Source organism: Bubalus bubalis, chromosome 11, assembly GCF_019923935.1.
Source record: "Bubalus bubalis isolate 160015118507 breed Murrah chromosome 11, NDDB_SH_1, whole genome shotgun sequence".
Classification (NCBI taxonomy): domain Eukaryota; kingdom Metazoa; phylum Chordata; class Mammalia; order Artiodactyla; family Bovidae; genus Bubalus; species Bubalus bubalis.
The window spans coordinates 22,182,083-22,205,007 of NC_059167.1; the positions used below are offsets into that span (position 1 = coordinate 22,182,083).

General features: G+C 51.0%; 1 protein-coding gene across 2 annotated transcripts in view; it reads right to left on the bottom strand.

Annotated features, from left to right (window-relative positions):
* Positions 1-2,099: 2,099 nt before the first annotated feature.
* The window catches only part of GALNT16 (polypeptide N-acetylgalactosaminyltransferase 16), a 100,784-nt gene continuing 79,958 nt past the window's right edge, over positions 2,100-22,925 (bottom strand). For both annotated transcript variants that reach the window (XM_044924809.2, XM_006056155.4), the window contains exons 9-16: positions 22,684-22,768; positions 22,294-22,397; positions 16,966-17,092; positions 15,699-15,791; positions 14,327-14,410; positions 8,046-8,187; positions 7,115-7,237; positions 2,100-4,226 (exon numbers count right to left, since the gene is read on the bottom strand). In XM_044924809.2, the coding sequence (XP_044780744.1) occupies positions 4,089-4,226; positions 7,115-7,237; positions 8,046-8,187; positions 14,327-14,410; positions 15,699-15,791; positions 16,966-17,092; positions 22,294-22,397; positions 22,684-22,768 (896 nt within the window). In that variant the 3' untranslated portion in view covers positions 2,100-4,088. The remainder of the gene's footprint in view (positions 4,227-7,114; positions 7,238-8,045; positions 8,188-14,326; positions 14,411-15,698; positions 15,792-16,965; positions 17,093-22,293; positions 22,398-22,683; positions 22,769-22,925) is intronic.

The window sequence follows — 22,925 nt, forward strand, 5'->3', positions numbered from 1 at the left end:
CTACAGTCCATAGGGTCTCAGAGAGTCAGACATGACTGAAGAGACAGCACACACGTGTGCCTGTATCTGTCCATCTCCTCTGCTAGAACAACAGTTCTAGAACGCTTCTGTCTTGTTTACATTTGTGTCCTCACCCTTGGCAAAGTGCCTGACATGCAGCGGGCACTCAGAAAATGCTTGTTAATAGCAGCAATAACACACACTTACTAAGCAGTAGAAAGGGCCAGGTACTTCGTGGTCATTAAATAAACCAGTCCTCACAAAACCCTCAAGAGCTATGAGTGAACCCATTTCACAGAGGAGGAAACCAAGGCTGGGAGATGAAGTAACTTTTCAGCTAGCTAGTGGCAGACTGGGATGGCTCCGGGCTGACTGAGGTCTCTGGGTCCCCACTCCTGCTACACCCTTCCCAGCTCTCCAAAGCCACCATCCAGCTCAGCTGCCCACAGCCCAACTGCCAGGTCAGGACAGAGTGGCCCTTCCCTGCTCCACCGCAAGGTCTTTGCTAAAAGCCTGACTGTGAAGACCTTTTAAGATGAGAGAAGCTGCCTGGGTCCCCCCCTTTCCTGTTCTGGAGGAAACAGACCGTCGCAGGGGACTAAGAAATACCACAGACACTGAGAACATTCACCAGGATAAAGTTGTGGACACCATGAACTCCTGCCCTTCCTCTCCAGGTCTCCTTTCCTGTTTCTTTGGTGGGAAGAGGACCACACCCCACTGGAAACCATCCTCCGCAGGCCTGAGGGCGCCAGACCCCTGGGAGGACAGAGATGTTGCCTGGGTGATATTCTCCTAGCCATGAGCAGAGATACCCATCCCGGGGGAGCCAGGAGTTTCTCCAGGAGAAGCCTTTGTGAAGGCAAGTCACAGAGGCCAGGGACGGAGAACCCCTTGCTGCTGGCCCCATGCAGACTCCCCTCCCCGCCTCCCCTCCCTGGGCGCTCTGGAAGACTCCTCTTTTCTGATGGGTTCGGGTTACATAAGGCCCAAGGCTGTTGGTGGTTAATGGCCAGCCCCGGGGCTTTACTGAATCCTCCAGAGGCTGGTTAACAGCAGACAGCCTTAGTTCCCAGGGGAAAAAAAGAGAGGGGTGAGAGAGAGAATGGGGTGAGAGAGAGAACGGGCCTCTGGAGAGGCTTAGAGGAGGGCAAGAGAGAGCACCGCTCAGGAGAAGCCAGCACCAGAGCCCTTCAAGGGTGGGAGTGAAACCAGACCCAAATGGAAGGAACGCTGACTCAGCCAGGCCGGGAGGGTGGCCCGAGAAGGTGACAGGCCGTGGGCTAAGCTCCTTGAGAGGATGATGGACAGAAGGACTCTGCAGCCACATCGTGTGCTCGGAACCGTCACCAGCCAGAGCTTTGCTCCGGGCCCATCGGGCCTGGTGGTCAGTTCTGGAGAATCCCAAATGAGCCACCCTGAGACTAGGTCGGGGTGGGGGTGAGAATGGCTGTGTCCGGGGAGGCTTAGTCACCTGCTGGCCTGCCCACTACAGTTGATCTGTGTGCTGAGGCCGTGCTTATTTTCACCTGAGTAGGTTCAGTTTCTGATTACAGAAATAGTGGGGGCTTTCCATTGGTTTCTATGGAAACATTAGACAGAGCATCTGCTACCCAAGCAAACAAGGCTAGGGTGGTAAGACTCATGCTGGAATGACTTCGCTGTTTTTACTTAGGAAAATTGCCCCACCTGCATTTTTACTGCGGCCTTCTTGTGTGGCAGGGGAGAGGAAGGGCAGTTCAGAGGGACCAGCTGGCACCTAAGGAAGGAGAGAGGGCTGGAGAAACCGAAAGACAAGCATTCAGAGAAGCCCCTTGGTTTCCACTTCGAAGCCCCAAAGTAGGGTCCCATGATGAGGTCACAAGAGCCTGGGCTCCCTTCCCAGTTGCCCCATCTCCTGGCTTCCCCCAGGGTGGCCAGCCTGTTGTCCAGGAGTCCCTGAGGTCCCACGGAGGGGGACGTAGGTGGAGGAGCAAGCTACCAAGTGCAGGAGGAGGTGAGAGTTGAGCATGCTCAGTTTTCTGGAATAGAGGGCGGGAGGGAGATGCTGAAGGCCTTGGCTCTGGAATCAGAAAGGAAGGCACTGGTGCACATGCCCATGTGAGAAGTGGTTTTATTCCAGGTGTTTTTCATAAAGACGAGGTCCTCAGGGACAGCGAGTGGCACATGCTTTGGTCAAGAAGAGGAAAAGCAAAAACAGAACAGGGCTGAGTCCCAAAGGAGGCTGACAGGTGTTGAGCCCGGTCCAATCACAGGGAAGGAAGGGGCCCTCTGAAAGGCTGAATGGCAGTCCTCTTACTTTCAGTAAGAGAGGCCCGAGATTCCCGTCCCAAAGGCCCACGCTACCCGCCGGGGTAGACACACACACAAGGGAGATGGCGGTGGATAAACATCTCACAGAGGATGGCAAAAGTGTGGCTCTGGGGGCCAAGGGCTCCTCGCTGTGAGCGCAGGGGGTGCAGACTGAGGCCCAGGAGCACTGCGGACAGCCAGGAGGTGAAAGGAAACCACTGAGAGCCCTCCAGGGTGGGTGTGGCAGACCACAGCCCCAAGGCTGTGCAGAGGGAGCGGGGCCAAAGCAGTTGAGGCACACTAGGGAAGGGGAGGGGCGCGGCAGCTTCAATCCAGAAAAGGCCAGACCCTCCGGGGACCAGAGGCCTCTGTATGAACCTGGGACAGTCCATGGATCCTCTCCCCAGGACAGTGCATATATGCACACACATGCACTATTTGGGGGACCATTTCAGGAGATTCCTGGGCCCTCCAGAATCTATGAACTCCTTAGGCATTCCAGGCTGATTTGCTTTGGGTAGGAGACAACCCCCACCGCTGCCCCCCCGCAGGAATCCTGGTATCACCAGACTTTTGCCTAAGATCACTCGGCCTAAGCCAGTGGGGCGGGGGAACAGGAATGTTGGAAATATTAATAGCAGAAGCGGTTCCAAGACCAGGCCATGGGGGAGGGGGAGAGAGGCCCAGTGGGTGTGAGAAGGAACTGGGAACTCTGTACAAACTGGGGCCGCCAGCCAGCCTGCTGGCCACTGCAGTAGCTGAGCCCCAAGGGCCTCCCTCTGGCAGTGGGGAGTCCAGCCTGGACGACTTAGTCCCCATGGCTTACTGATGCTCCCCGTTCTTACCGCCCTGCGCCCCGACCCCATAACGATGCTGTATTTAAAGAGGCAAGGGCTTTAGAGAAGGCAGGAGTCAAAAACTAGCGGGAAGGACAGGGCTGCTCAGTGGTGCCTGTCCTTATGGGGGTCCACCCGGTGCGCCGAGGCAGGGGCTCCGGGAACCCGCTGGTCTTTAAGGCCCAAGGGAGAGGTCTGGTCTTGACACATATCCAAACAGAAGTGGGATCTGTTTAATAAACTGGGTCCCGAGGCTGCCCCTGGAGGTGCCCCTGCAGCGCCTTGCTGAGAACGTGGGAAGCAGAGCGCGGGACTGGAGGCACTGGGCCCTGGGAGGAACTAGGCCCCCGGGCGAGACCAATTCTTTTCCGTGCTTTGCAGCTTTTCTGTTCCCGTCTTTCTGCAGCTCACCCATCCTTGGCCCTGGCTCCCATCCCTCCCGCACCCAACCCAGCGCCTGCCCGGGACAGACCCCTGAGCGGCTCACTTCTTCCTGTTCCCCACCTGCCCACAGGCTGCCCCTCCCTCTGCCTTCCGCCTGCCTCCTGTCCACGGCTGCCCACGCTCTCCTCTTGTGCCCGACCCAACAGGCAGGCCCCTGGGGCCCAGCAAGACTCGGGGGGAATGCTGTCTTCCTTTTCCCCAGCCCACGAGGAGAGGCCCCAAACCACTGTCCAGGCCTTGGGAGGGTGAAGGGCAGTAACAAAGGGCCAGGCTGCCCAGTCGCAGTCCAGTTATCCCCAGGCAAGGCCAGGTGGTGGCCAGGACAGCAAGCAGGGCATTCCCCCTGCGTCCTCCCCGTCCAAGCTTTGCAGCATCGTGTGTCGTGGCAGCGGTGTTGGCTGATGATTCCGGCAGAAATGTGACGAGATGGAGACGGCCCGCTTTATACTCCCCCACCCCAACCCCCTTCCGGTCCCAAAGTCTCATGCAAAAGGTACAGGAGGCCGGGGGCTACGGTCATGTGTGCGGCAACAGCTGCCACTGCTGGGCTGGGACGTCGGCCTGGCACTTGCTGGTCACCAGCTGGGCGGGCTTGGCCTCCAGGCAGAGGCCGCTGACTGAATGCTGGATGAAAGAGGCTTTTCTCCTCCATCTCTGAGGGGAGAGGCAGAAAAGGGGCGGGAGAGAGAAAAACAAGGATTAATAATAATAACATCAGTACCCGCATTACACATGGGTGTAAATGGCCCTAGGACACAGTCCCATTTAAATAGTCTGTGTCCTTTGCACTAAAGACAAGAGGCACTGCACCCCACATACAAGCTTTAAACCCAGCCCTTCTGATGTGTTCTTGCTTCCATAGGTTGGCATGAAGTTACTGTCTAGTCAGAGGTCCACGGGCTGAATGTAATCCAGAGGTGGATTTTGTTTGGCCTGCACAGCACTTATCTAAAGTTTGGCTTAGTCGTCACATAGAAATCTGCCTTTCCAGCTTCCCTTTAGACATAGACACAGTCTCTTTGGTTGCAGCTGAAGATCTGCTGCAGGTGGGGTCCTAGTTTATGGGTGGGAGGGGCCATGTACTTGCTGGAGCCACAGTTAGAAGGGAGATGAGCAGCCCCAGTTGCAAGGGGACACAGCGTGGGCAGAGAAGGGAACCATCTGGGAGGTGGAAACAAGGTGGAAGGCGTGGGGGCGGTGCTGCAGGGTCTGGATTTCCCTTAGGAGTGCGGGCTGGGGGATACAGATCGCTGAGAACCAGTCTTTCTTGCCCATGTGGTCCCAGCAGAGAGGGATTCCTGGCTTCAAGGTCCAGGGCAGTGGGCAGGACAGGGCCTTTGGTCCCTCTGGAACTCACAGCATCCTACTGCCTGTGGTCTTCTAGTCTCTGACCCCCTGGGAGGGGCTGGCCACATTCCCCGGCTGGCACTGCTGGGCCATGCCATTCTTTCATCCATCTTTCATCTAGTTTTGTTCTATGAAGAATGAATGTAAAGACTGAATCAATCAGTCATGAGGAAGTGCTCCCCAAATCATGGGATTCTCATTACCTGTTGGTGTCATCAGACACAGGCTTGGGGTCCCTCCCCCAGAGTCTCCTGGTCACTAGGTTCTAGCCTGGCCAGAGAAAGAATACCATCTCATGGTGCCCTTCCATTGCCACAGTCTCAGTTCTGGTAGATCCCTACCAGGGACAGCAGGGAGGGAGCCCTTCATTTCATAAGTGAGGAGATGAAGGCTCAGAGAGGTCAAGAGGGTCTCACTGCTCTACACAGGTATCTCTCCCACAACTGATACCCAGGTGGCCTCAGAAATGGGGTCAACAGAGGACTAGGAACGGAGGCCCAGACTGGAGAAGTCACTGGTAGTGGGAGAGTTGCTCACCCTTGTCCTCTGGAAGAGGGGCTCCGCTGTTGGGGGCCCTGTAGGACCTGCAGGGCAGAAGGAATGTGGCCAAAGAGATTCCTAGGAGTCCTGGGTCAGCATGAAGGGGAACACAGAGAGGGGTGGCTGCCCTCGGAGCTACTGCCTTGACTTTGGCCTCAGCAAAGAGTGGGTGGGAGTGGGCTCAAGGCTTGACTCTCACAGAAGCCAGCACCCCAGGTGAAGGGGAGCCTGGAGACATGCATCCCTGCAGGGGCAGAGAAGGCAGGGACTGGTAGGACGTGCTGCAGTGTCCCAGCCAGCGAGCAGACCATGGCACCCAAGCCTCTCTCTCTCTCATACACACACACACACATGCACACACACACACGGAGGCTGGAGGGAGAGGAAGGATGTGGTTGCTTTTCCAGAATGAAATAGCAAACTGCCAGTCATCCCTAAAGAAAGAACTGACCCAGGCAATTGAAAAGGGGGAGATAAGAAAACCCTGGCAGCTGACTGAGAGGCCAGGCGCCCTCCTGCCCCTGCAATGCCCTGCAAGCTGGCCAGGATCAGGCACAGTGGGGGCTACCGAGAAGGGGCAGGCAGAGGAGGGGCTGAAGCAGAACTCTGGCCTTCCGGTCCATTCCCAGGCAGATAAGCAGCCCTCTCAGCCAGGAATGGAGCGGGGCTGACTCTGTCGTCGGCTGCTGTGTGCCCTGAGCAAGTGATTGCATCTCTCTAAGAATCTGTTTCTTCCTCAACAGGCGAGCCTGATCTGTCTCCCAGGATTAGTGAAAACAGGGCAAGTGAAAGTTTGACAAGTGGAAAAGGCAGCGTTCACAGGAGACGGGTATGCCAGCTTGGAAAGCACCATAGTTGGGTCTCAGTTTCCCCAGCCAGCCATCAGTCAGGAGATACTTACTGAACACCTACTATGTGCTGGGGCAGGACTGTGGCCTTAGGAGTCACACTGGGTTTGAATCTCAGCTCCACCCCTTCACAGCGGTGTGATCTGATACATTTCTTAAACTCAAGGAGCTTAAGTTTTTCACTTTTAAAATGGGGTTAGTACTAGGGCCTGGGGCTTCCCAGGTGGTGCTAGAGGAAAGAACTTGCCTGCCAATGCGGGAGACATAAGAGATGCAGATTTGATCTTTGGGTTGGAGAGATCCCCAGGAGGAGGGCATGGCAACCCACTCTAGTATTCTTGTCTGGAGAATCCCATGGACAGAGGAACCTGGCGGGCTATAGTCCATGGGGGTCGCAAAGAGTCAGACATGACTGAAGCGACTTCGCATGCATGCATGCACACACTAAGGGCCAGATTGCTGGGCTGCTGGGAGGATTAGATGAGATAATCTACGTAAAACCCCTGGCACAGGTTCTCAATAAAACCTCACATTTGTTTTGGCTGTACTGGTTGTCAGGGACTAAGGATACAGTGTTGACAAGATAAAAATAGTGAGCCCGCATGGAGCTCACAGGATGCGGGATGGACATTTAACAACTGTTTACCCAAAGTACTTCCTCATGAGGAAAACAACAGACTTGCCTGGATACTGGCTTAGGCATCCCCAGTCCTCACTCTGGAGGGCTTATTTGAATCTATATGTCACACCTTCATTATGTTCCCCTGGGTTGCTGGTCAACCTGTGCCTGGGGGCAAGGAGGCTTACCTGCCTGCCTTCTCTTGGGTTGCATGCCTGCAGTACGACCAGGGATCCTGGTGAGACAGAGGTGGAGGTGGCAGCGAGGCACTTTCCCTGCTGCTGGATGAGATGGTCAGTGAAGAGCCACGCCTGCAAGATAAGGAGCAGAAAGTGAAAGAAAGTGAAGTCGCTCAGTCGTGTCTGACTCTTTGCGATCCCGTGGACTGTGGCCTACCAGGCTCCTCCGTCCATGGGATTCTCCAGGCAAGAATACTGGAGTGGGCTGCCTGAGCCAAAAAATACAGCAATGAATGGATAAATGGGTAGATAGATGATAAAGCAAATACCCTGTGTATTTTGGTAGAATTTTCTACAAAACTAGGGATGGGTGGATGGCTAATCACTGTATAATTCTTTCAACTTTTCTATATGTTTGAACTTTTTCATAATAAAATATTGGGATGGAGAAGCTAATCTGGAGCCAGCCAGAGGATGTATGAAAGGATGCTCAAGGAATGGGAAGAAAGATAGGACATGGGAGCAGGGCAGCTGGGGTCAGGTCCATGCCAGGGTCTCCACGACCTGTTCTAGTTTGATGTGAATGCATCAACTCTCATATGTTGGACACGTGTTCACAGGAGTCCTGGACACTCTGATGCCTGTCTATGCAGGCTGCCCACAGCTGCATCTGGGGAGAGTACTGGGTTCTGTTTGGGTGGCATTTCTGCCCCTGCAAGCAGAAAGCAGGTGGTGCTCAGGGGGCAACTGTGTGACAGGCTACAACATGGGTGGAGTGTGGCGGGAGCAGACCCAAGGAGCAGAGTGTGAGGGGGCAGCTTGCAGGGTCCTTGGAAAAGTGGGTTTGTGGAGGGTGTAGACAAGAGAGAGGATGAGACTGGGCAGATGGAGGCCCCTAAGCCCTCTCCTGGGCCTGACCTGGAGGTCCCAAGCAACGTACCTGGGCCGCTGCGGGGTTCTTGGCAGACCCTCTGCAGATCCCCATTCCGAGCTGGAAGTTACCAGCTGTGTCCTGGCCCTGGGATTCTAAACAATTAGTCCCCTGCTTAATGATGCCCGGGAGCACTTCCTTCACGGGGACACTGAAAGAAAAGGCAGTGATCAGGCTTGGCGTCTGCCCTTCCCGGAGTGACCCATGCTTACCCAGAGAGCAGGGCCCCCACCCCGAGGTGACCCATGCTTACCCAGAGAGCAGGGCCCAGGCAATCCCAGGGCACCCAGGTCTCCATGGGGAGGGACACTGAGAGGCAGGCCTGGCAGCAGGGGAAGGTGAGCAAGGGATGGTGAGGGAGCAGGGGTCCCCCTGGGAACACTGGGCCTTGCCCTCCCTGGGTTCTGGGCAGCTCTGGGAGCCCCAGGGACTGCCCTTCAGACCAGGCCTGAGAGGAGCTGGTGGGAGAGAGCTCAAACCAGAAGCCGGAGCTCCCCAGTCCTGAAGGAGGAAAGGCTGAGACTCAGATGTGGGCTCAGTGGGCAATCTCAAGAGGACAGGAAGGAGTTGCTTTGAAGAGGCAATTGTAAAATATACAAATATAAAGATGTGTTTAGTCTCACTAATAACTAAGGAAATATGTATTAAAGAGTTACCATTGTTTGTTTGCCATATATGTATATTTATTTATTTATTTTGGTTTTATTTATTTTTTTTTAATTTTATTTTTTAACTTTATAATATTGTATTGGTTTTTGCCATATATCAACATGAATCCACCCCAGGTATATTTATTTATTTATTTAAAAAATATTTATTTATTTGGCCATGCTGAGTCCTGGTTGCAGCCTGCAGGATCTTCAGTTACAGTATGCAGTCTCTTATTTGCAGTTTGTAGAATCTAGTTCCCTGACTAGGGATTGAACCCAGGCCCCCTGCATTGGGAGCATGGAGTCTTAACCACTGGACCACCAGGGGAATTTCTATATATTTATATACATAAAATACTTAAGTGTATATATATAAGTGAAAGTGTTAGTTGTTCAGTTGTGTCCGATTTTTGTGACCCCTTGGACTGTACCCCACTAGGGTCCTCTGTCCATGGGATTTCCCAGGCAAGAAAACTGGAGTGGGTTGCCATTTCCTTCTCCAGGGGATCTTCCTGACCCAGGGATCGAACCTGGGTCTCTCGCATTGCAGGCAGATTCTTTACCATCTGAGTCACCAGGGAAGACCATATAATATATAAATAATATACAAATTATATATTTAAGTGTATGTGTGTATATATGCATATATACATATATGTTAAATATTACTACCTAGTGTTGGCAGTGGCTTGGAATTGGATCTTTTCATATCCCACAGATGGGAGCATAAACTGGCCCACCTTTTCTAGAGGACAGTGTGGTACTATGTATCAAAGGCCTTAAAAGTGTGCATACTGCTGCTGCTGCTGCTAAGTCACTTCAGTCGTGTCCGACTCTGTGCGACCCCATAGACGGCAGCCCACCAGGCTCCCCCATCCCTGGGATTCTCAAGGCAAGAACACTGGAGTGGGTTGCCATTCCTTCTCCAATGCATGAAAGTGGAAAGTGAAAGTGAAGTCACTCAGTCCTGTCCGACTCTTAGCGACCTCATTTTGACCTAATGATCCCACTTCCTGAAACTTACTATTCTAGGGCAATAATTATAGATGGGTGCAGAGATTTAGTTTAAATGATACTCATTCAGAGTGACTGGTTATACTGAAAACACTGGAAATTCCTAGATATCCAACAATAGGTACAGGACTAAGTAAATTCTGACTCATCTGTCGAAATCCCTTCAGCCATTAAAAAGGACTCTGAGAAAGAATATCTGGTAATATGGGGAAGTGTTTATAAGATACTGTTAAGTAAAACAGGTAGGTTTTGAAAAGAGTGTATTATTAGAACATTTTATATGCACAGGAAAGTATATTTAAACACATAAACATACATACGCATACACACACACACACAAGCTCAAATATAAGACACACTGTCTTACCCCATGGGTAATAAACCCGAATGGGATGCTGGCCCCAGCTGACACGGGTTTGTATTCCTGGGTTTAGAAGGTTATATATGCGCTTGGATTATGGACCCACAGGTCAGGTGATGGGAATTCAGTGGGGCTTGTAGTCTGACCACATGCCTAATTTATCTGTCTCTATCACATCTGTTGAGAAGAGAACCTGGTTGCGGGTGCAGATCAGAAGAGTGCTGGCAGTCTCTGATGTGGACATCAACCAAACCAGGTCTCCCTTTCTCAGGGCTGACAGGAAGCCCCTGGAGCTCCAGAACCAAACCGCTCTCCTGGAGGCTCGTGAGAACTTTCCAGTTTCTCTCCATATTCCTGGCAGCAGTGCCCCTTCAGAACTGCTCCCCTGTCTCTCGCAAGAGGTCATATGCAGTTCGAGAACAGAGGCTGAAAACTGTTGGCCCCCAAGCTAAATCAGGCCCTGGACAGGTTTTGTCTGACCTGCACAGTGTGGTCGTTGGTGCTTTTAATTAGTTGGCAGTATTTCACCATTACACAGAAAAATCCAGCTTCTCTCAAAAATACAGGAAGGTCAGGTCACATCAAACTTGCATCTGGGTCAGCACTAACACACTGTCAGGAGCAGCAGCTGCCCAGCCTACGGGTGGGGCTTACCCATTTCAATTTGCCACAGTCCCCTCCACTCCCTATTGTGTCCTCACTTACTTGACTTATTTACATTACCTGTCTGATCACTGTAGGATTTAAGTTTGCAACCTGCTAGGTGCAAGACTGTTGAGAGGCAAAGCTCCACCCCCGCTGCTTCATCCAGGGGCAATGGACTGTATTTCCCCTCTACACAGAGGCAAGGTCCTGCGGGGCCCTCTTCGAGAGGCCAAGGTTGTTCCAGACCTTTCTCTTCTCTTCTCCTCCCTACCTGCTGTTGCTTGGGAAGATGTGCAAGATGATCAGCTTGCAGAGATGAGGTGGGCATTGTCCAAGTGTGGCAATGGTCATTGACACCAAAGCTTGCCCACTGATGCTTATGGAGGAAACCTGGGGCTCAGGCAGCAATCTCAAGACCAGATGCAGGGGCTTCCCCGGTGATCTAGTGGCTAAGACTCTGCACTCCCGATGCAGGGGACCTGGGTTCGCTCCCCGGTCAGGGAATGAGATCCCACATGCCACGACTAAGGGTTTGCACGTGCCAGCTAAAGATCCCACATGCCACAACGAAGACCTGGTGCAGCCAAACAAATTAAAAATAAATAAATAAAGACCAGATGCAGCTCCTGAGGTGTCTGATGTGGTAGCAGCCCTGGAGCAGCTGGGATGCCCATCACCACCCTTCCCCTGCTTCCTGGCAGAGCCAGGCTAAGCTCCTCTATTTGCTGGCAGCCCTCTTAAGTCTGTATCTGTTTTCCTCTCTATGGACCACCTCGAAGCTGGGCTGCCAGGGCTCCCATTAGCCCTTATGACGCCTTTCTAGAAATAGCAATAGGCATCCTTTTTTCAAGACACTTTACTTATGTTAGAAAACCATCATAATATACTGATTTTGTTAGAAGACTTTTACTATCATTTGCCAGAAATTGTTGTAATAAAGGTACAGTACTGTGTGACTAGCACCCTTCAAATGTGGTATGCTTGTACAATGCACAGCCTGCACAACTGTTCCTGACCATCCTAATAAAAGTATATATAAGCAGTTGCTGAAGCCAGCCACAGAACTCTGATTTGGAAAAGCGGCCAAGCCATAGCAGGACTGCAGGCAGGCCTAGGAAAGCACAGGCCCCTCCCTTCAGCCTCCTCAGTCTCCCCACTGACCACGTTCAAGTGTGGCCCAACTCCTGGGATCCCGTGTGGAGGAAACTTGGTATCATTTGGGCCTGTAAAACTCCTTTCTGTCTAACAATCTGATCCACTCCAGGCCCCCGAGAACCGAGGCAGAACATGAAGGAACAGACTGACAATGAGTAACCTGGGTAAGAACGAACTGCAGTTTCTACCTTAATAGCAAAAATTCATTTTTTTTAAGCTTCCACATGGTGACAAAACAAATAAGATGACTTATGCTCCTCATTTAGCACGGCTGGTTTCATCCACTCTCCTGTCTTGTGATGGATTCAGACTGATGCTAGTTAAAAACGATCAGTACTTCTTCCTCTTGGTCCTCAGGGGATGACATGGGGCACTGTGTGGGGACTGGGGTGTGGGAGGATCCCCTTCCATGGCTCCCTAACTCCTGCCTGAGGCTCGAGTCCTCGGCTCCAACCAGATCATATGAACTCTGACAGAACATAAAGACATGACTATGCTTGGTTTGCTCAGAAATGGCACATCTGAATAAAACTATCCTTTTCAAAGTGGCCACTTGAGGAAGCTGTTCATTTATTATACTTTCATAAACTAATGTTCTTCCCTTCACAGCCATCGTCTAGGGAGTTGGGGTTATCCAGGCCGCCAACTTTCTCCAAGGATGCTGCTGCCGCTCAAATTGTTTTGGAATTCCTTGAGCATTGCTCACAGAGTCAGTTTATTCTTGTTACTTGTTTCCATCTTGTCACCCTGTGTTTGGGACCCAGGACTGTAATATCTGGGTTAATCAACTAAGTTATTCATTGGACTTGGTTATAACCTAACCACGGCTGTTTTTCCAAAATCAAATCTTCCCTCAAAGATTTGCCTCCTTTGAGGATATGCAGGCTCTGAGCGGTGGAATGTTCTGGAAAATCATGACAGCATCCTTTGGGAGACAGCTGTTCCTGAGATGACAGTTCTAGAAGCGAGAATGCTAATTTCAAAGTTATTACTGAGCCTTATTGACTATGCAATTTATTTAGTTAAAAACACCTACAGATCTCCCTGGTAGCAATCTGCCTTCCAACGCAGGAAAATCAGGTTCCATCCCTAGGCAAGGAACCAGGATCCCACATGTCATGGGGTAACTAAGCCCTTGAACCACAACTAGCGAGAAACCTGGGTGCCAAAAGGAAGGACCTGTGCACCAAAACAAGATCTGGGACACCAAAATCAAATAAAATAAAACTATTTATTGAGTGCCCATTCTGTGACAGGCATTGTTCTAGGGGCTGGAGGTAAGGCAGTGAACAAGACAGATAAATTCCTCTCGCCTCATGGAGCTTACTGTCAAATGTGGGAAGATGACAATAACATTAATTGCCCACACAGAAGCTCCATGACGATAAGGGTGACGGAGGAAAAGAAGCAGGGAGTGCTGGGGAAGGGTCAGTCTGCAAACGCAGAGGTCAGGGGGGTCTCCTGCAGGAGGGACAGATGACTCAAGACCTGGAGGAGGTAAGGAGTGACATAGGCAAGATGCTGAGAAGGATTCTGAAATAAAAAGAATCAACTCTGCCCAGCCTCAGGCCCGCAGTCATTACAGCTTACTGTCCTGTAGCCTACATACATACACCATTTGCATGTTGGCTCCTCATTTGCTCATTTTACCCTGGGTCGCGAAGATCTCCTGGAGAAGGCAATGGCACCCCACTCCAGTACTCTTGCCTGGAAAATCCCACGGACGGAGGAGCCTGGTAGGCCATAGTCCATGCGGTCGCAAAGAGTCGGACACAACTGAGCGACTTCACTTTCACTTTCTTTCCTCATTTGCTGAAGCAAACATTTCCCCATGTTTTACTCAGTTTATGATTATAATATTAATTGACACATAACATTTGTTTAGGTCAATGGATCACGATTCACTAAACCCGGCCCCTATTGTTAGTTGTGTCTCTATTTTTTTCACAGCAGAGAAGCCAACAATGGTCATTTATTTGTCAACAGTGTTTTTGCTTGTTTGCTCTATTTCCTTGGGATAAACTCCCAGAAGGGAGAGAAGAGAGTCAGAGGAAGTGAATGTTTCTGCGGCCTTTGCTACATAATGTGCTGTTGCTTTCCTAAGGGGACAATGCTCATTTCTTTTTTTCAAGATTATTTTAATTGATTAATTTTGGCTGTGGGTGGGCTCCTAGTTCCCGTGCCCCCCGCAGTGGAAGTGCAGAGTCTTAACCACTGGCCAGGGAAGTCCCGACAATGCCCATTCTTGGCTCTAAGGCCCAGTCTGTTAAACTCTTCGCTCCTACCACACCTCACTCTTCACTCCTGATAACATCCTCCAGGTTCCTCCAGACCCGTCACATGAAGACAAACACCAACAGCTAGAAAAAGCCAGACTGCCTGGGCCAGGGAGAGATCAGGGTCAAGGGTCCCCACGCCGCTGGCCCCCACCCAGGCCAGATGCAGGAACTGCAGGTGACACTCACGTGAGCTCTGGGTAGACGTTATCCAGGTACCAGCGGAAGGACTTGCAGTTCATCTTCTTCCTCTGCTCAATCCGCGTGGCCACGCTGGAGAAGGAGGAGGAAAGGCTTAGCAGTGGGAAGAAGTCTGGGAGGTCAGCCCCCTCCCCGGGGGGAAGGTCCCTTTTCCCAGAGCTAGCTATCCAAGTCTGTCCTCCAGCCTTACTTCATTCTCTGACCCTCAAGCTCGCCCCACGGCTCCTGGCCATGCCTTATATCTCTCCTCAAACTGGAGCCAAGCTTTAATCTCAGTGTCTTCCTCCTTGAGACCTCAGGGAGCATACCATGGCCTGGTGCTTATTTTCACAGACAGAGCAGAGCCTTAATGTACTAGCAGTTTTCCTTCCCTGCATTCCAGCTGAGCAGAAAGTGTCTACCAACAAGAAAACCATGTTTCAAACATTTTTCCAAAAATTGAGCAAATAAGAACCGTCTGATGTGTCCATGGACATCTTGCTCAGCTCCAGGGATCATCATGGCCACTGACAGAAGACCAGCACCACCCTCTGAGCCTGTTTGTTCTCAGTAAAGTTGGGGTATAACCATCCACCTCCAAAGGTTTTTATGAGAGTCAAATGAACAGACATAAGTGCCTAGCACAGGGTAGGCCCTCAGCAAATGTTACTTCCACACTAAAACAAAGAGTGACATAACTTTTATTCTTTAAGGGATAGATGCAAATAAATAGAGGAAAATTCATTGATGATCACTAATAATGTTTTCAAACATTTCTGACCACAACATTAAGTAAGAAATATATACATCTTACATTGTGACCCAGTATACCCATGGGCATATATGGACATACAACTAAAATAAGAGTTTCACAAAACAGTATCTACCCTCAACTGCAATCAGCTGTTACTTTCTGTTCTAATCTGAAATGTTCTAGTTCTCTATCACTTAAAAAAAAAAATACTGGTCACGCCATACTCAATTGATTTTGAAAATGCTTAATTAGACTATAGTCATAACAGTCCAGGGCAGAAAAGCTAACAGATCACCGTCAGACTGAAACAGCAAGGAAGCCAAAACCCCCAGTGTTTTCTGCAGACAGCCCTCCTTAAGCACTTCCACAGACATCCGTCCTGCAGGCAGCTGGTGGATGGGCAGTGCTTGCATAAGTAAGCCCTCTCTGGTTATTTCTCCCCACGAGGCTGCTGCTTATTCCAGGACCAGAACCTTGTCTCTGTCTCCTATACCCTACAGTCTCCAAAGAGCCCAGGGGTGTGCGGTTCAGTTGCTCAGGACATCCTGAAGGCTTCTCTGGAGTACACATGATTTAGTATTTCACTAAGGTTGTGAGCAAAGGCACAAGGCTAGGGAAGGGGCCCACCTGCCGAAGGCCTTTCCGATGGCTGACGGCCGCGCCTCATAGTAATACTGCTTGAACTCATCCATCCACACCTCTGCGGTACGCTTGGTATTCCTAAAAGGAGAGGAAGAAGCAAAATAAGGTCACCAGGTTGGGGACAGAGTTAGGGTTGGGATCCAGATCAGCTCTGAGCAGTACCGGGCGAGGAGACGTTCAGGAGTGCATGCAAAATGGCACTGATGTGGGAGTATCCATGAGAACAGTCTTTTTGGAGGACAATCTGTCAGCATCCATCAAATCTGCGGGAATGGATACTCTCTGACACTCCACTTAGAGGAATCTATTCTACTGAAACACCAGCACGTGGGCAAAGGGATGTATACAAGAATACTTGTGTCATAAAACATTGGCAACAACCCTAAATGGCCATCAATAGGAGAATAATGAACTACGTCCACATGGCAGAGTACTAGGCAGCCTTGAAAAAGACCTGAAATGATAAGCTTGAAATCTGTTAACAGTAGTTTCTTTTGGATAGAATAAGCAGATAGGTGTAAGACTTGGTGAAAGGGACTTTCACTTTTTTCTGTCTATGTGATATGAAGAGTAAAAATTATAATGTACAGTATATGTACAGAGATATATATATATACACACACACAATATACATGGATACAGCTTGAATTTTTAGTGACCATGTATTACTTTCATAATTATAAAAACAGTAAAATGGAATAAGGGAAGCAAAACAAAAGGCCATTTGATAAGCTAGACTTGAGGAGCCCCCTCTGCCAACAAGCAAGTCTGACAAGACAAAGACTCATCCTCGGAAGAGGAGAGTGCTCATGGCACTCCTCCCACCTCCCCTTGCCTCCACCATCTGGAGAGTGGGTGAGGGGGTGGTCTTCCAGGACCTGCCCACTCCCCTTCAAGATGAAAGTGCATGCTGTGGCTGGGAACACAGATGGGCAGATGCTGACCAAGTCAGAGTGAGGATGCAACATCCATGACCAGCACTTGGGACCCAGTGTGTGGAGGGCAGCTCCCAGCTGGTCACTTCACCAGTTTTCCAAGACCTTCATGAACAAATACAGTCAAGACAAGACAGGCCTGGAGGAGACGCCTCCAACTTCATCTTTCCAGCTCTGAAAGTACCAGGATCCCAGAATGAAAGGGACAAACGGGGAGACTAAGACTGGGGTAGTTGCTCAAATCACAGGAGTCACTGACAGGGCTGGGGTCTAGGTGTCCTGGCTCCTAGTGTGATGCTCTCTGCACTGTGACCTACCTGATGTAGGTGAGGGCATTGCCCTCGGGGAAGTTGTACGGGTGCCGTTTCCTGAAGACGTGGCCCACCCGGCTGCAGGGCACGATCTCTAAGCTCCCGCCGCACATCCACACCCGGAAGGACAGCTCTGCAGAGACAGCAGCCATCAGGAGCGGCTGGGGCCCCTTGGCAAGTCCCCACAGAGTGAAGGTGGGAAGGAGCTGGCTTCCCTTGCCTTTGGGGTCCCCTTGGAGGCGCATGCTGGGTTGGAGCTCCTGGGGTGCACCCACTCCTTGCATGTGTTCGTGATTGCTCCCTCCATAAATGTGCACACACACATCCCACAAACACCCTCCACACACACACACACACCACATACATACCCTACACACACACATACCCTCTACACACATACATTCCACACACATACCACACACACACATTCCACATACTCCCTCCACACACACACACACTCTCTACAGACACTACACACACACACAGCACACATCTCCTCCACACACATACTCTCCACATATACATCATACATACACACCATATGTACTCTCCATACACACATCCCACATGCAGACCCCCTCCACACACACCACACACATTCCCCACATCTAAGCCCTGGCAGAGCAGCAGGAAAAGTTCTGAAGGAACACCAAGACCATGAAGAGAAGGAAAACTGACTCAAAGGGCAGCATCAGTTATTTCCAGCCTCTGCCTAGAAAGTCCTATCCAGACAGGAGCTAAGGATGAACACATCTGCTTGTCAGAACGGAGAGGCTAGAAAACCAACACCAAGCAAATGAAAGGCTGCTCCAGTTGGCATTTTTCTGGCTGGCCCAGACCGCCCTCTTGGCCCTCGTGGTCCCCATTTACAGCTACCACTGGCCCCACTGGGGACTTCCCAGGTGGTCCTAGTGATAAAGCGCCCGCCTGCCAATGCAGGAGACATAGGAGACACAGGTTTGATCCCTGGGTTGGGACGGTCCCCTGGAGGAGGGCATGGCAACCCATTCCAGTATTCTTGCCTGGAGAATCCCAGGGACAGAGGAGCCTGGGGGGCTACAGTCCCTAGTGTCACGAAAAGTTAGACACGACTGAAGTGACTTAGTACACACACGTGCATGTGTTGGCCCTACTGAGACACACTTCTGTTGGTGGTGGTGGTGACGCTGAAGGAGCTCTCCAGATGACCGGTCCCTAGTGGAGCTAGGAGATGCTAGCGGTGGTCATCCTGCCTCCCAGAAGGGGATGTCACAAGTTTCTCACTCCGTTCTCCACTCAACAGTCCTTCTGTCAACTTCTGGCAAGCATCCACCTTGGTAGCTGGCTGAACCTCACATAATCTCCTCTGATTTCTTCCTCTCTTTCATTTTAACCCTACAGAGGACTCAGGACTACCTCCTGGCCAGCCTGTGTGCACCAGGCAACTTCCTGATATGGTCCTGGGACCAGGACTGGATATTTGGCATATCTGGACCTGCCTTCAGGGTTGGCTATATTAATGGGCTTCTCTAGGTCTACTTGCTAACTGCCAGGCCTCTCTCTTCTCCTGGTCAGAGCTCTGCAACTGGTTCAGCAACCGAGATTCAGAACTAGGGACAGAAGATCTGCATTCTAGTCCCATTTCTGCCAGGCTAACTTTGTTATACTATTAATAGTTAGGGCTTCCTTGATAGCTCAGTCGGTAAAGAATCCGCCTGCAATGCAGGAGACTCCGGTTCAATTCCTGGGTCGGGAAGATCCGCTGGAGAAGGGATAGCTTACCCACTCCAATATTCTGGGGCTTCCCTTGTGGCTTAGCTGGTAAAGGATCCACCTGTAGTACGGGAGACCTGGGTTTGATCCCTGGGTTGGGAAGATCCCCTGGAGAAGGGAAAGGCTACCACTCCAGTATTCTGGCCTAGAGAATTCCATAAACTATAGTCCATGGGGCTGCAAAGAGTCGGACACGACTGAGCGACTTTCACTTTTACCCCACATACCCCATATTGTCATATTGTTTACTTATTGTCATTACTAGCAACAGTGGCAACAACAAAAGCAGCTAACCATCATGCATTCACTGAGCACTTTGTGCTCTTTATGGCTGATGTCTAATTCTCACAGCTACCATATGCCATTGGTGTTATGATCCTTGTGTTTTTAATAAGGACTATGATGGACAGGGAGGTCTGGCGTGCTGCGATTCATGGGGTCGCAAAGAGTTGGACACGACTGAGCAACTGAACTGAACTGAACTGGTGAAACTCAAAGATGTTAAATAACCTCTCCAAGGTCACCCCCACAGTCAGTTGCAGAACCGTAGCGTAAAGTCCATACTTTGTTCAGCAAGTCCCATTATTTGAACCAGATTCTTTAGTATATTCAGCAGATTTTTACCAAAGAACTATTTATGACCTATCAGATACTGTTCTAGAATCCCTCACACTCTAGTGAGAGAAGACAAGAACTCAGTAAAATAAGAAACAAAAATGCAAGTAGACAAGAAAATGAGTAGAATACATGGTCTAGTTGTGTTCGACTCTTTGCAGCCCCATGGACTATAGCCCTCCAGGCTCTCCTGTCCATGGGATTTCCCAGGCAAGAATACTGGAATGGGTTGCCATTTCCTCCTCCAGGGGATCTTCCCAACCCAGGGATCGAACACTGGCTCCTGTGTGTCTCCTGCACTGGCAGATTCTTTACCACTGAGCCCATAATGTCTGTCTGATGGTAATAAGCGCAATGAAGGGGACAGAGCAGGCAGGAAAACTGGGGACAATGAGTGGAGTTGGGGGTGGGGCCACAATTGTAGTGAAGCTGATTAGGGATGTTTTCCACGAGAGGAGACAGCTGAGTTGAGGCCTGAAGAGGGGAAGAGGAGCCACGTGGCTCTTGGGGACAAGCACTGGAGGCAGAGGGACCAGCAAGGGCACAGATCTAGAGGTAAGAGCGCAGTCGGCAGGGGTGAGGGAGAGGTTGGTGGGGTGTCTTGTGCGGGAAGGGCAGATGGTCTGAGGACTTTGGGTTTTGCTCTGAGTGACATGGGAGCCCTTGTGGGGTCTTGAGCAGCAGAGTAACATGATCTGATGCAACTTTAAAAAGATGCCTAATGAGAATCCCAAGGTTTTCACATTTGCCACCCCCGCTCAGGGCGGCCTCTGAGCGCCTGCCTGCATTTGGCTCTCTCAGGGGAAACAGGAAGGAGTCCCTGTTTGGGCACCTCCCATCCTTCCACAAAGGAACAGAACAAAAAGCCCAAACCCACCAGCGGTGGAGTCTCCTGGCTCAAAACTGGTCCCAGCAGTTGAATGTCTGAGCTACAGGGCTAGCCTGGGAATTTCTTCGAAGAAACAAAACCTTCCCTAGAACCACTGTGTGGTTCACCTTTCAAGTTCCCCCAACCACTGAGCCCTGGCTTCAGGCAGAGTTTAAAGTTAGCTATTTGATCGTTGACTTGTTTCTCTATCAGGCCCCAGCCTTTAAAAAAAAAAAGAAGGAAGGGAAAAAGAAAAAGGCCTCTGGACACAGCAGAGATCCTTAGTTTCACAGCTCTCTGAGACTTTACAGGAAACCAGCTTTGCCAAAGCTCCCTTCTGGCTGAGACCGAGGACACAAAAGAGGTCACTTTGGCCCAAAATACATGAAAGGAGGTCAGAATGGAAGGGTCACTGCACCCCAGTTCCCAGCATTGACTCCTCCGAATGCCTGGCTAGAAACCATTTCCAAGAGTAAGTTACAAAGGGGAGAAAAATCCATGCCTGTTCCCACTCCAGCTGGTTCTGAGTCAAAGCCCCAGTGCCCGTCTGCCCCACTGTCCCAGTCCGAGAGGGAAGAAAGACCTGGTCTTCCCAGCCCAGAAGCACAGACCGTGACTCGGATCACACCTCACCACACTGAAGTGATCCCTCCAGCAAAGGTGCTTATCCTACACCTGTCAGATGTGGAGTTTGCTGACTGAGATCTGGAAGGTGGCATCCACCTCAGTTTGCCCACCTGTCAGATGGGTGAGATACTGGCCTGTTTACTTCTCAAGAAACCGGGTCAGGATGAAAAGAGAAGCAGTGGGAAAGGCTCTGCAAAGGACTGAGTGGGTCCAGGAACAGCAAGGATGGGCCTTTGTCTTTTATGGGCTTTTTCGTATCTCTCCCCCCAGCTCCTGGAGAACCTCTGGGATTGTTCTCTGCCCTATTCCACCCTGCTCTTCATCTGGGAGGCTACTGTGTGGGCCACACCCCTGGCTTCCTTCCTGAGTTAGAACAGGTTCAGCCTGCAGTCAGGGGGAGAGTGAGGGTGGATGTTCATCCCCTGACAACTTCCACCTGGTGTGTGGGCTGACTGCAGGCACCCCAAGACCATAGCTGGTACTGGGGAGTGCTCTGTCCCCATCTTTCAGACCTAGGGGTGGCTGCACCTCCCAGAAGTCATGCGCATAGCCCTACCCTGTCCCTTGTGGCTCCCTATAACTTGTCCACACCACGCAAACAAGCCCTTTCATAAACCCCTACATCAAGTGTTCCATCTGTATCCAGCCTTTGTCTCATGAACCTCACCAGCAACCCTTGAGGTTCACTGGCTCTTCTCTTTCGTTGTGGGGCTAAAGGATTCCTATGGTATCATGTATGTGTGTGTGTGTGTGTGTGCACGCACGTGTGCTCAGTCACGTCCAACTCTGCGACTCCACAAACTGTAACCCACCAGGCTCTTGTGTCCACAGGATTCTCCAGGCAAGAATACTGGAGTGGGTTGCCATTTCCTGCTCCAGGGGATCTTCCCAACCCAGGGATTGAACCTTAGTGTCTTAGCATCTCCGGCATTGCAGGCAGATTCTTCACCACTGAGCCACCTGGGAAGCCCTATGACTTCATAAGTAATAATAATGGACATCAGTATCTTCATCCATCCTCTTCCTTAGTGCTCATGACAGCCTCTTGGGGAAACTGAGGCTCCGAGAGGCTTTCACTTACCAAGAGCCAAACAGCTTGTAGGTGGTAGGGCCAGGGTTTGCACCCAGTAATAGGGTCTGACTCTATTACTTATGCTGAACCATCACCCTCTACTGCACACCACCTCTCCTTCAGCATTCTGGTAGAGAAGCAGCCACGTAGTTCCTCCACACGTCTAGCCACGTGGCCACAGGTTCTCCCTGACCACCTCATTGCTTTGTTTACTAGGTATGTGGCTCTGGACAAATTACTTAACCTCTCTGTGCCTTAGTTTACCAGTAGAAAGGTACTTCAGAGATTCGTTGTGAGAATTTAAGTAGTCAATGTGTATGAAGTCCTTAGGGCCTTACACATACAAAACACTCAATCTGGGTTTGCCTACTATTGTTATTGTGGTTATTCCCCAACTTACCAAAATTTTCTCCCCCCCAGATGTCCATCTGAGCATCATACTTTCCCAAGTGGTTAAACCAGGACTTGTCAATCACGAAGATTCCTCCAGCAATGACAGGCGTCCTGGGAGCAAGGAGAGGAAAGAGGTAACACATTAGAATCTGAGCCCTTCTAGATGGCCCCAGGGCTCAGGCCATTTACCCTACGATCACCCACTTGCAGAGTCACTGGGGCTGGATGTCTGGCCCGTCCTTTGGTCTATGATCTCTCTCCCCAGGGCTCAGAACAGACTCAGCCCTTAGATCGTGCACCTCTAGGAGCCCTGGTGACTGAATCAGCCCCCAGCAGCCTCCAAAGCCTGTGACTCAGGGAAGGGATGGGTCTCCCCAGAACCCACAGCAGGTCTGACCTTATGGGCTTGGTGGGATCTGTCCGGGCAATCTTCTGCTCCAGGGGGATCTGCTCCCACTTGAAATGCAGGCTCCAGTCGAATCCTAAGGGTCAGAGTGGGGTGGAGATGGGGCTTAGGGCTCCTGTCCCCTCATTCTGCCCCCTGAGAGTCTCTCTTGATCAGAACCCAGCTTGCAGAGGGCCCTGGGCGATTGGTGTAGTCAGATCCCTGTCCTCATGGAGTTTCAATCTAATGGGTAA